This window comes from Solanum stenotomum, chromosome 3 (assembly GCF_019186545.1).
Source record: "Solanum stenotomum isolate F172 chromosome 3, ASM1918654v1, whole genome shotgun sequence".
In the NCBI taxonomy this organism is placed as follows: domain Eukaryota; kingdom Viridiplantae; phylum Streptophyta; class Magnoliopsida; order Solanales; family Solanaceae; genus Solanum; species Solanum stenotomum.
Window position 1 is genome coordinate 49,681,342 of NC_064284.1, and position 13,450 is coordinate 49,694,791.

General features: G+C 38.2%; 1 protein-coding gene across 1 annotated transcript; it reads right to left on the reverse strand.

Moving 5' to 3' along the window:
• Nucleotides 1-11,333: 11,333 nt before the first annotated feature.
• On the reverse strand, nucleotides 11,334-12,184 carry LOC125859009 (uncharacterized). Its single transcript, XM_049538762.1, has 2 exons — nucleotides 11,739-12,184; nucleotides 11,334-11,643 (listed from the first exon to the last, which is right to left on the reverse strand). The coding sequence occupies exons 1-2, from the start codon at nucleotides 12,182-12,184 to the stop codon at nucleotides 11,334-11,336; spliced, it is 756 nt and encodes a 251-aa protein (XP_049394719.1).
• Between the last annotated feature and the right edge of the window lie 1,266 nt (nucleotides 12,185-13,450).

Below are 13,450 nucleotides of genomic sequence, written 5' to 3' on the forward strand. Positions count from 1 at the left end.
AATAGAAATAACAAAATTGGAAATAGAAAAATCTAAAATTTTGCAATTTATGCTTAAGTTGTGAGTTTTGGGTCAACTTCAAATGACCATAACTTGCAGTATAGGATGAGTTCGGTGTCCTATAAGAAATAAAATAAAAGGTCTTTGAATCCTCTCTCCAACGCGACTGATTTTGCTAATTTTCAAGAATGTATAAGGGAGATATGCCCATTTAAAGTAGGGTTCTCCAGTAAAGGAAAGTTACCCGAAAATAAGAGGGGCATTTTGGTCTTTTCCTTGCCCTATCAGGTTTAATTTGTTTATAGTAAATAATTAGGGGTCTAAATTGATTTGTTCTTAAATCTTCATATTTGGTTGAGTTCTTGAGGTGAAGATTTTGCTAAGGGGTTGAGTAAATTGATAGTTCTTGAATGAATTTTGCTAAAATTTTTCTTGGTTATTAGAACTCGAGAGTTTTTACCATAGAAGTTCACCGAGTATGAGTTGAATCAGGTTTGGGAGAAGAAGAAAAAGTCGAACAGAAACTCGCTCCCAAGTCCGCATCGCACACTTGCTCCCCCACAAAGAAATTTCTCTTTGCGCATCATAGAGAGAACGCAAACTCCACTGTTTCAAAATTTTTTTGCGACCAAATATTATAAATAATCTCCACATCATGGACTTGCTTCCCAAATAGTGTTTATCGATCGTATTGCATGATTAACTATCTGAAACTCATTTAATCATCACGACATCCTTCTTATCATAAATCTTAATCTTGAATTAATAATTCTAATTCAAGGTAGAGTTAAGAGTTAAGTCTTGAGATTTCTTCCAGTCTTTTCAAAAAGTGTTTTACAATTGTTTTTAAACTTGTTTTAAGACTTGAGCATTGAGTTTGAAGAAGAGTAAGAGTTGAGTTCATTTTTTAAAAAATGATATATGGGAACTAAGTATTCCCAAGAGTAAATGTTTTCACATTTAAGATGAGAGGAAAGTAATATTTTCGAAAGAAGTTTGAGTAGTTTGAGTTCCATCTCTTTTAGGACAAAGATTTTTGAGTAATGATCTCAAACCAATGAAAGAGTTATGTTTTTAAACATATGACCTAGTTACATTTTGGGAGCAGTATTGAGCACCGATATGGGGGAGAGTTGTAATAACTCACAGCCCCCATAACCCATGTAGCCAAGGTGGGTAGAAAGGGTCATACTTTTTAGATGATTCCTTATTAATTTTTAGCATACACTAGTGTATCCACTTAATAGTAAGTTCTATACCCCGGTAAAGTACACGAATGTTCTGGAAGCGTGGGCTAGACTTTGTATCATCACATAGCTCATAGTGCTGGTTGTCGGTTACAGAATCTCCCACAGAGTTACTTGTATTTTTATATACAAAACTAAGTTATTGTTGTATTTCTCTTATACATTGAGATGTTGTCTACTATTTTAAAAGCATTTATTTTTATTGCATCTTTATCACTGCTTTATATTGAAATGAATTGAGTTGAGTTGAGACGAGGTATGTGTTTCTTCAGTTCCAGTTCAAGCTTATGTCTTGTTTTAGATTTCTGCTCACATGCTCATACATTCAATGTACTGACGCCATGTGGCCTACTTTGTTTTATGATGCAGATACAGGTAATCACTATCAACATCCAGCGCTTCGTTTATCCGATCGAGTTCTAGAGTTATTTGGTGAGCCTCCTTGCTTCCAGAGGATCCATTTATCATGTTTTATTTTTCAGTTTTTATATGTTGATCGGTGGTCTTGTCCCGTTCTTCCCTCATAGTATTAGAGGCTTTATAGATAGATAGAAAGTAGTTTATGAGTCTTTTTCAGTTTTAGTTGTTAATGTTTTAAAGACTTGAGTTTCCTATTTATGGCTTGTTGAATATTCCTATATATTCTTAGTTTATCTTTTGAGAGTTTTGAGTTAAGTTATACATTTGAATTTATCTTATGTTGAGTAAGTCTTCCGCTGAGAGTTGAGCCAGCCGAAGGGTTGTCTTGGGGCCAGCAATAGTTCTCGAGTGTCGACCACGTCCAGTATGTAGGCTCGGGATGTGTCATCAGACGTTAGCATCATACCCTATAATATAGAGATATCGGTGGACCATTGATCGTCTATCTCAACTCTAAGAGTAGGAATGTCACCCCTAATGACAGTCAACTCAACTGAGCAACCCTCTTTCTTTTCCCAAACATCTACCCTACATGTGAGTTTTGCAAACCTTCCCCTATGATACTAGGGTGGCTTGGTACTCTACCATCTGGCCTCTAACTGGTAGTAGTGCATCTATAATGGCCTTCTTGATAAGTTTGGGCATCTTTTTCTCTACCCTGACTGCTCTAGCATCTGTAGATCGGCCAAGGTTACATATTTTTTATATCAAAGCCTAACTCAAAGGTGGTCGGGAAACAAGGGTAAGTGAGTAGATGTGGAGGAACAAGGTGTAAAGGATGGCTGAGTAGTACTTGATGGTTTCACAAAAATAGCGGGCTGAGTAGTACTTAATGGCTTCACAAAAATAGCGGGCTGAGTTGTACCGGCCTGAAGTGTTGTAGGATCAACCATAGGGGTGGTGTCTGGTGGTCGAGGCTTCCTCTAAGAAGCATCATTTCTCAAAGAATCCTCCTCAATCTTCTAAATATTGTTGGACGAGGTGGGGGTAATTCAGAAGCTCTCCCGAAAGGTAACTTTTGGACCTTCACACAGCTGTGTGATTATTAAGACAACAAAGGGAAGAGAATTCTACTCCTAATGATCTAACATCAGCATATCCTCCTCAATGATGGCATGGGCGTTGATGTCCATCTAATCAAAATTGTCGCCGACAAATACAACATTCTTAGGATAGAGAATGGACTTATATTGGATGGCATTAGATTGCTGCTAATGTAGCAAAACCAATATCTAGAAGTAATGTTCATATCTTTCTTTTATATCCGTTCTCCATCAACCATCCACGAATCTAGGCCATGTTCCAGACAAAACCTGTAGTAACCATCTCTACTTCCATTGGTAGAAAAACATTTATTGATGGCACATGTGTTGCACTACCCAATCTTGTCACTGTATGATGAGTCAATAATTTTGACTCATTTAGGGCTTATTATTGAATGATTTAGTGTCCTCAATGCATATTTTGTGCTCGTAACTAATCTTGATGTGTTAATATGCATAAATGAAGGCTTAGGGTCAAGGAAAGGACACTACGAGGAAAAAAGGAGTGAAAAGGTTGGAAAGGAAGAAGAAAGAGAAGCGGGAGCTCCCAAAAGCCACTCGACAACTTGCCAAGTTAGCCTCCAACTCGCATAAAGTTCCAGCGAAGTAGCACATGTTCCAAACCAACTTGGCTAGAAAAATGACAATTCAGAGACTCGCCAAACGGATCAGCGATCACGATCTTGCTCGCCTGAACTTCCATAACAATTTGCGGCAGTAGTCAAGAAGGTGAGAAGATGCATAATTCTGCAGATCACCAAGCTGATGAACGATCAGGACTAATCTTGCCAAGTGGACTCAGTACTTGGATTTCAAGAACGCATAAAATATTTTTGAACAATTCTTCAGTTCCCATACTGTGTATTCCTTTGTCTTTGAGAGTTTTTAGGTTTTCCACATTGTTTACATTCTTAGGGAAGTTTGGGGTTTAGATTTGGAGATTGAAAGATTTTAGCTTCGACTTAAGCGTTTGGGTATTGCATATCGTTAGCAATTCATATGAAAAACTTTGTCGGTAATGGTTTTTTACTTTCCGCTATGTTTTGCTAAAACTCCCTTACTTTAGGGGGTGTAATCATGTAGTAGAATGCATTAATTAGCTAATGGGTGTTATTAATTGTTTATTTTAATGTTGTTTTGAAATGGGTTCAATTATTTGTTCATGTTTTAATTGATGAATTGAAGTTGCAAATTCAGTCCTAGTTTAGCTCTTTATGCTTGCTTGAGAAAGAGGAATTGGAGTAGAATAATTGATTGATAGTTGTGTTGATTGCGTCTTTAAAATACAGCTTGAGAAAGTGGGTTTGATTGTTTCTTTACAAACCAATCTAGAGAGAGTAGGTTAATTAAGGAATTGGGTTGTTTAGTAATGATACGCTTGTTAAGGTTCAAGAGAACTCACCTAAAACAAAATAGTTGATTGAGAGATGGCTATTGTATTCGAAAGCTAGCCTACCCATTAAGACTCAACAACTTTAAGCTACTAGCAATTATCAATTACGCGAAATTAGCATTTAACTGATCACATTCCGAAGGTCCGATCTCTAATTGTTTATTTCCCGTGTTATTTATTCCTTGTAACAAATTGGTTACTAATCCCCCCATATTTTATATTAATCATTCAAACATCGTGATTTAATTTCATGTTACGAAACCTTTACTTCTACAAAATATTACGAGACGTTTTTATTTAGTTGGGTGTATACTTGTTAGTAACTGCCTACACTTAGAATTAGATGAAGTGTAGTTGAGAGTTATAAAAAATGGCGCCGCAGCCGAGGAGTGGTGTTTAGAATTCTTTAATTGAAGTGTGTTTGTGAACTAATTTTATTGTAGTTGAATTATCTTATTTTTGTTCTTTGTGATTTCTCCAAAACAGGTGATGAAATGAGTTGAACAGGAGCAATGCAAGTCAACTACGAAACAATGATGACATCAGAAAATTGCACGATGTTAATGAATATCATCTCGGAAGTGCGGGTTCTATTTATTTCCTCCAATTGTTGTTAATGCGGTGATTCATGTGAGTTGCACGATGTTGCAGCTGTTGCAAATGACGGGTCTCTTTGGGGGGTTTTCTCATGAGGACACTCATGACCACATCCAAAATTTCATGGATGTTTGTGGACCATTATCTTTCAATAACATCACCCAAGAGTCAATACGACTCTGTTTGTCTCCCTTTTCTCTAATGGGGTAAGCAACAAAGTGGTTGACCAAACTACTAAGGGAAATGATCACTTCTTGGGAGGAGCTAACGAAAGTATTTTTTGAAAGGTTTTTCCCTCCCTCGAAGATGGTTAAGTTGAGGGATAATATTCAGAACATCAAACGGATTGATGGTGAGCCCATCCATGAAACATGGTTGAGGTTGCAAAATTTGCGTCTCCAATGTCCAACTCACGGGTTGCCGGACAATGTGCTAATTGTAATATTTTTATCAGAGTCTTGACATAGTCAACAAAGGTGTCGCTGACCAACTCATTCGGTGTGGAATCATGAGACAACCATTTGACATAGCGTTGGCCCTACTTGATGAGATGATGAAAATTAATTGGGCATGGCATACTAGGGAAGATCTGGTGTCTCCTTCAAATCTTGGGTTGACAAAGGAATAAATGCAAAAAACCAAGAATGAGATGAGAGCATGGCCAAGATAATGACCCAAATGGACTTATTGACGAAGTATGTCATGGGAGGTGGTTACAAGGCTGTGAATGTGGTTGGTGCTAGTAGTGGTGTGAATCCTAATGACACAATTTGGGCCATGTACAACGAAGAGGTGCAATTATTGTCAAACCAAGCGGGGGGTTCTCGTCTGATCTCTCTAAGATCGGGCAGGAATCAAAGTTGTAATAGAGATTGTGATGATGGTTGGAGAGATCGAGATCGCAAATGGCGTGACCCTGGTTCAAATTGGCGAGACAGATATGGTGACAAAGATCGCTATGGATCTCCTCATGAACGTTAAAGGCTGAAGGAACAAAGGGTTGACCCTGAAAGATTCCAGAGTAATGATATGCTTGCTCGTATCTTGAAAAAGGTGGGAGGAGTGAACAAGGTGCTCAAAGAGATGAAAGATTATGTCTCTTCTCTAAATTAAACGATTACTTTGCACTCGATTTCCATTAAGCAACTTGAAACTTAGATGGGTCAGATCTCAACTCATATAAATCTAAGACCGGAAGAGGGTCTCCCAAGTGATACTGTGGTAAGCCCAAAAAATGAGGCATGATAACATGGCCATGTCGTTCCACAATGTTAAATAAGGTACTTTTCGGGAAGCAACCCAAGTTTTAGTTTTTGTTGTAAATAATGTTTGTTGAATTTGTAGGATGAAAATTGAATTTTTGAGGAAAAGGGCAATTGGGCAAGCTAAAGTCCATTAGACGACACACTAAGTGACTCGGTAAGCCCGAGATAGGTCGCATTTATTAAGTACTGGATGGCCATGTTTTTGTTTAAATTTGCGGGCTAAAGTACACTGGGTGTATCGCCGAGTGGATCGGCGTTGTTAATGAACCTCGTGGATCGAGGCATGAACTGAAGGGTAACATGGCTTCCAACCGTTTAAAATTCAAATCTTCTTATTATTTTGAACTTTTTGACTTTTGCTCACTAACAATAAAAGTCTAGATTATAGTTTTTCACTTCAGTTTTTGTGGGTGTACTTGTGTGATCGGAATAGGAAGAGTTGCAAATTATTTCTCGTTGCCTTAGTGTCTTGTGTCTGCAATGGAGGTTTGTTTTCCAAACTTGTTTTTAAATTGCAAAAAATTGTGTCGAACATGTGTTTGAGTAGTTCATAGATCTAGTATATGCTTTGGTTCAGTGTTAAATTGTTTGTTACTATCTATTTAGAACTCAAGCATGCCTAATATCTTGTTTAGCAAAACGTAGTTTTAGATTAGTATTTAAGTAGTGTAAATTGCAGGTTTGCATGTTGGGTTTCGTCTTTGTGATGTCTGAGTAACTTAAATTTGCACAATGATGGATTGGGCGATGTCATTCTTAAGAGAAAAATTGTTATTTGGTTGAATCTAGATCAATTGGTGGAAGTTTGAGTCCCTCGGGATAGGTAATCGATGTGGGTATAGAATTGTGTAGAATTAGGCTTCCAATTGGTTGTCACAGGTTGTGCGTAAGGAATTAGATATTGGAGTGAAAATCTGGCACACTGGGACATTTGGCAAGCTGAGTTGAGATCGCCAAGTGACTCAGTGGTTCACCAAATAAACATCCTTTCCGCCTTTTGGACCTGAAATGACTATAAATTAATTTGTAACTTTCAACAATATGCTTGTGCTCGGCAATTTTACTTCGCAACTAACTGAATTGTTTTAGCTTTGCCTTTCTGACCTCATTTTTGGGTAAATATTTCTATCAGATTCGACGTGGTATTCTTTTATCACCGATTTAGTTGAGCGGCTCACCAAATAGACTTGCATCTCGCCCTTTTGTGTTGAATTGTTGTTAAATTTCTCTTTAAAATTTGGTGAGCACTCTAATGCTCGCCGAGCTGTTTGGTAGTATTCCTGCATCTTTTTGAATATGAGATTTTCCTAACCCTTTACAATTGCATGTGTTTCATTTGTGTTCTTCTACAGATGTGGCTAGACCAAAGCTTTTGGTGAGAGGTCTAGCACCCCGCAAAAAGGCAAAAGGAATCGTAATTACTGCGAAGGTCACACATCCCTGGGCCACTCTTCCTAAGCCTCCTCAGGGAAATGTAAAGGGTAAAAGGAAGAAGCAAGTGGTGGAAAGTTCCGGCTACAGTTCGAGCTCTTTAGATAACATGGGCATAGACTCCACTCACCTTACCACCTCTGAGTTTGAGAGGGAGGAGGATGCGGGGTTTAGGATACCTATACACACACTAGCAATTGAGGGGAGTTACATAACATGAACCTTTCAAAGATGCTATCCAAATCAATTGATGATCGAGCAAAACTTTGTGCACCTCCAGCACCAGCAGCAATATAGCACCTAAGTGCCTCCGGCCGCAGCGCATCCTCCTTGTTTCATGAAACGACTGAAGGTAGTTGTCTTACGGACCATTTTAGAGGAGAAGTGGTTGACTTCAGATAATGTGGTAGACCGGTATCTTGATGTGTGGGAGACGTTGTGCTTCTACAAGTTTTAGCAGTTCACCAAGCCTAGAAATCTGTATGTTCCTTCAAGGGTTTGGCATTTTTGTGCAGGTTATGCAAAATTGATCTCGAATGAGAATAAGAAGGTTGGGTTGATGGCACCAGTGGTGTCACGCCCAGAAATATGTGGCGTAAGTTGCACTAGATACCTTATTAGATCAAGTTACCCACTAAAACATACTAGCTAACAAAATTGTGAGAAAAATATTGGCCAACACAACCTCTAAAAAGTGAAGTTTGTACCCTGAAAGTCATGACATAAATAAGAATGAACCATACAAACAATGGTAGACAAGCAACAAAAATAAAGATGTACTAGCTAGCCGATGAGGCCAGAACTGAAGACATACCTACCTACAGACACATATATAAACATGACAAGTCTATGGGTTGGAGATTGAAACATACAAAAGAAAACCTAGAATATTTTGTCCATAATAGCCTCTATGAGTGACATAGTCACTTTTGGGACAAGGCCCCACGTATACCAAAACTGTACAACAAAAGTAAATATCCTCTAATAGGCCCAGGATAAGATGGAGCTTACCAACTCACAACTGAACCTGAATCCTAGCGGGTGGGTCAATCAATATCCCTGCCTAAACCTGCTCGCAGGAAACAAAAAACAGCGTCCCTGGCAATGGGACATCAGTACGAACAAAAAATCTATTGGTATGTAAAGGGGAAAGTTAAATCATAAATAATTACTGTAAAGGGTAAAAAAGATACAACCTCAAACTGAAACCCAAATAATCTCCATGGTTGATATTTGGCCTCCTACTATTTAAATATGCATGGTATGCTCGTATAATCGTATGTCATGAATATATATATATATATATATATATATATGCAATTGCATGACATACTGAACCAAATTCTACCAAAGGTGGTGCTTCCAGCTAACCGACATCATATATACACCAACTTGTGGCCATCAGTGTCTCATACGTATAAATATAGGAAATAGGTCACGTACCTCCTAATTATAGTTCAAGAGTATAATGCATAGCATGTCATGTCATGGATTTATAACACTTATATGTTACCATTGCCATGTTGCCAATCTTGGCCTGTTTGTAGTCGTGTTCTCATAAACCCGTAATCACTTTTGTATGACATGTAACCATCTCATGGAGCCTAATATGTTCTTCCAAATAAGGTTGAAGAGTTGACTCGAATTTTAGAAAGATAACCTAACCTTGCAAACATTCATAACAAGTTTAAGGTGATTTACATAGGTCCTATACTTGGTTCCTAGATAATTTATAAAAGAAGTATCTCAAAAATCAAGTATTCTATTAGTTTAAACATTTAAGTTATATTTGAATGTTTTGAAGATCGTGGGTTACTTTAAAGATTTTTCATAATAATTTTAGTGGGGAAAGAGGGCAGGTTACAAATAATAAGGGTCTCTGCTGATATTTTAGTAACATCACCCAAAGAAGAATAAGAATTCATGTATGCGGACATATAATCAAGGAAACTGATAAAATGACATGTAGATGTCGAATACTATATTTATCCAAACGAGTGGAATACCAAAATAATAGAATCATGAAAATAATTCAGCTGAGATCCCAATGCCTTTCACTGAATGTCTTTCTAGCAAATTATCACATTCTGCATTTTAGGAATTTTTCAGGAGTAGTGCTAAAATGAAGGACGGAGCTTTGCCTTAACATACCTTCCCAATGAACACTCGAATGACGTAGTTTCTTCAAAAAAGTTGTTCCTTACGTCCTAAACTTTGAAAAGACTATATATTCACAGCTAATACGCCATTATAAACAATTATAATTGAGCTTAAATCGATAGATTTTCCATATGGCCTCAACTTAACGAAATGTCTGTAGAACTTCATAAAAACAATGATAAAATAGTCCCGAGATGATTACCTTAGTTAACAAAGTGTAAACCTTGTAGAAACACCAATAAATACCAATTTATATCTTCAAAAACAGCTCCAAACGCAATGGGAAAATGACTTCCACATGTAGAGATCACGTTTCTAGGAACGGGGGCAACCTTTAATGGTAGAAATCGCCAAAAACTAACCTTTATCATGCAAGAACTCCATTAGAACCCTCTCTTAAGCTTTCATTCTAGTTAGGGAGTGAAAAGAAATGTTTTCATGGCTTAAAACGTCGAGTTAGCTGACATACCACATTTTTTACCCGACCCGGATCACGACCCTGATTATGCCACAACAATCCGTAGTAAAACCCTAATAACTTGTTACTCAGATGTCGGCTGGATACGGGGTTTTGTGCGTTGCCAAGACTTTTAGGCCTTCGATTTGATAGGTCATGGGACTTCTAACTCTTTATATATTAGTAGAAAACATCCAAGACATTTAACCCAACGTTAATAAAATATTATTAGAGAAACTTAGATAAGTTTTGTCGACCTTAGTGTCGTGAATTTTCTTGACTTCAAAACCTAACACACTATTATTAACATGTTAGATACTCATAGTCTTACCCCAAGGTATGAGATAATTTAAAGCTTTCAAACAGGTGAAGTACTACCCGAGCCATTTCTTTAATCTACAACTTTGTCTGAGGGGTCGCTTTGACCTAATACATTAGTTTAGTTCCTTGATATTGCCACCCATTTGCAATCTTAATCTCCAATTTACTACATCAAGTAATATACACCTCATATAATCATGCTAAACTACGCAACACCTATTATGCAAGAACAGAGAAAAAAGTACGGGATCTTACAATCTCCCCCGACCCCCCCTCCCACCTTATGAATATTTGCCTGCGAATGGATTTAGACAATTCCTTGTTCCTCCCCTGTCCCGAAGGAATGAGCTCCGGGCTAGGTCTCACTCCACGTCCACCAGAGTTCCTCTTGCATCCACACCAGCAGAATCACTGCCAAGTTTTACCATTTCTCATTTCTTTGGAGGAACTTCCTTCTCCATAGCATATCATGCTTATTAAAACATTTATAGGCTCACCTTACAATTTCTCTCAAAAGCATACTCATGCTACATCAAGATCACATCAAGGCATGCTCAACTAGGCATCTCATGGAGTAATTTAAACAATTCTTCACAAATGCATATAAATCATGAGGGACATAATCAAGAAAACTCATTTATTTATGTAAACAATAATGCAGCTAAAATATGCCCATCATAAGGAGAATATGGATACTCAATTCACATAAAACATGCAACATGCTACTAAGAACTCTTTGTTTCAAGCTTGAATTAGAATAGAAGGAAAAGATAAGGATATCAACAACCTTACTACTCAACTCATCATCCCTCACTTAGGGTAAACCCATCTAAGGTTATCATCAAACAACAAAGAAAATTGACTTAACTTCATTTGTTCCCTTATGCTTGTTAGCTTGAAGCATATAGAAACGGTTCCTCTTAGGAGCATTTGGATCCGGGCCATCATGAGCAACTTGATTGGTCTCTTTCCCTTTAACCTTAAGTGTAGGGAAATCTCTCATCTTATGACCCTTACTCCCACATCCAAAGCATCCATCCGTACCGACAAGATACTTGCCCAAATGTTGCTTTCCACAAGTAGCACACCTAGGCCTCTCAAAAGTAGAACCACCTCCATTCCCTCTTTGAGGTTAGGGTTAGACACCCTATCATTGTTGACCATTGAAAAATCTTGGTTATAGAACCTCCTCGTATATGTATTCATCCTTCTAAGCTTTGTCTCCTCCAGTTGTTGAGCATAAACCATAAGCCTAGAGATATCCACATCGTGATGGAGCATGGCTGTACGACACTCTTCTTCAACCAAACTAGAAACCCCCATCACAAATTATTCATTATAGCCCAAGAATTTGCTAACAAGGTAGGAGCATACTTAGAGAGTTGGGTAAACTTCAGAGAGTACTCTTTCACACTCATATTCCTTTGACGTAGGTTCATGAACTCAACCAACTTCTGCTCCCTCAACTCTAAGGGGAAAAACCTATCAAGAAAGGTCGTCTTAAACAATCCCCAATCTATTGGGTCAGCCCCTATGGGTCTCTCATCCCTCAATTTCTCAAACCACACTTGAACTGCATCCTTGAATTGGTAGGAAGCCAACTTCGCCTTCTCTCTAGGAGTCACTCCCATTGCATCCAAAATCTTAATTACCTCATCTATAAAAAATTTTGGGTCCTCATCTACCTTAGAACCCAAGAAGGTAGGAGGATTCATCCTTTTGAAATCCCTTAACCTTGAGGCCACAATACTCTCAATAGCATTCACCCTAGGCCTCACATCTGTATTTGCTTGAGTTGTCATGGCACGGGCTAGGGAGAGAAAAGCCTCTCTAATCTCCCCATTAGTCATATCCGGATGAACCACCGGAACCACATTCTCTTGCCTACCTAAAGGAGCTTGGTCACCTTGCACTCCTTGAGGAGGAACTCCCCCATCATCTACCTCATATTCCGCTAGTTAGCCCTCATTTTCATATCCTATAAACACAAGAGACGGATTAGGAAAGGGACAATTGTAGAACAAACTCTAAGGCACGACATCAAGAATATTGAAAGAAAGTGAAACTTCTATCGTCCTATAGCCTCTCGCACATAGATGTGTCGCGATTCACACCGATGAACAAGACCGTACTAGACGTGGCTTTCGAGAGTTTGACCTAAAAGTAATCTTTAAAACCTTATGCTCTGATACCAAGTTTGTAACGATCCGAGAGCACTCCCTAGTCGTTACATGCGTATTCGACCTCTCAGAGGTCTTATGCAAGCCTTAGCATTCATTCATCGCATAGATCATAAAAATCACTAAGAATTTAAAACTTTTATTCATTAAAACCATAAGACTTCAAGAGTCATCGACATTTTAAAACATCAATACGCAAGCGGAACTACTAAGTCTCTTGAGCCAATCTTAGACAAGGACTTAAAATGTACTAAGGGACACAGCCCTTTGCAAATGAAATGAAACTTAACTGTCTATTACAATGACAAAGAAACTTCTAAACATAGTCCTCGAATCTTGAGGACGTACCAAAGACTTGAAAAAGTGAAGCAATCCAAGCAACTCCAAAGCACAATTCCCTCCTAGTTACCACAACCTACACTTGTAGTAAAATAGAAGAAAGGGGTTAGTACAACACATGTACTAAGTATGAGGATATGCAAAACATGCTAAAAAGGACATTTGTTTGGAAGTTATGCTTTCATGCCATTTTGATAAAATCTCATAAACATCAACATAATAGGCACCTTACGAGTCACAACGAACAATACAAAGTCATATGCCTCACAATACCTCATAAACATACATAACCCATTTACCTTTACCTTCTTGCCTTGGACCTCCACCTTAATTAACCCTTAAGCAATACATTTGTGCAATGTATGGGAAACGTCCCATACTATCACCCACACTAAGGCACCACCTTAAGGTCACACAAAGTGCACTTACCATGCATACCTCAACCTTCACCAATTAATCACATAAGACATATAAGCACATAAGCCAACAAGTCACTTCATAAAGTTAGAACACTCACCAAATGTCATCCCAAGACTCACCTAAGTAAGACATGGTGAGGCAGCCCATACTACCTCTCCATACCACACCTAAGTGATC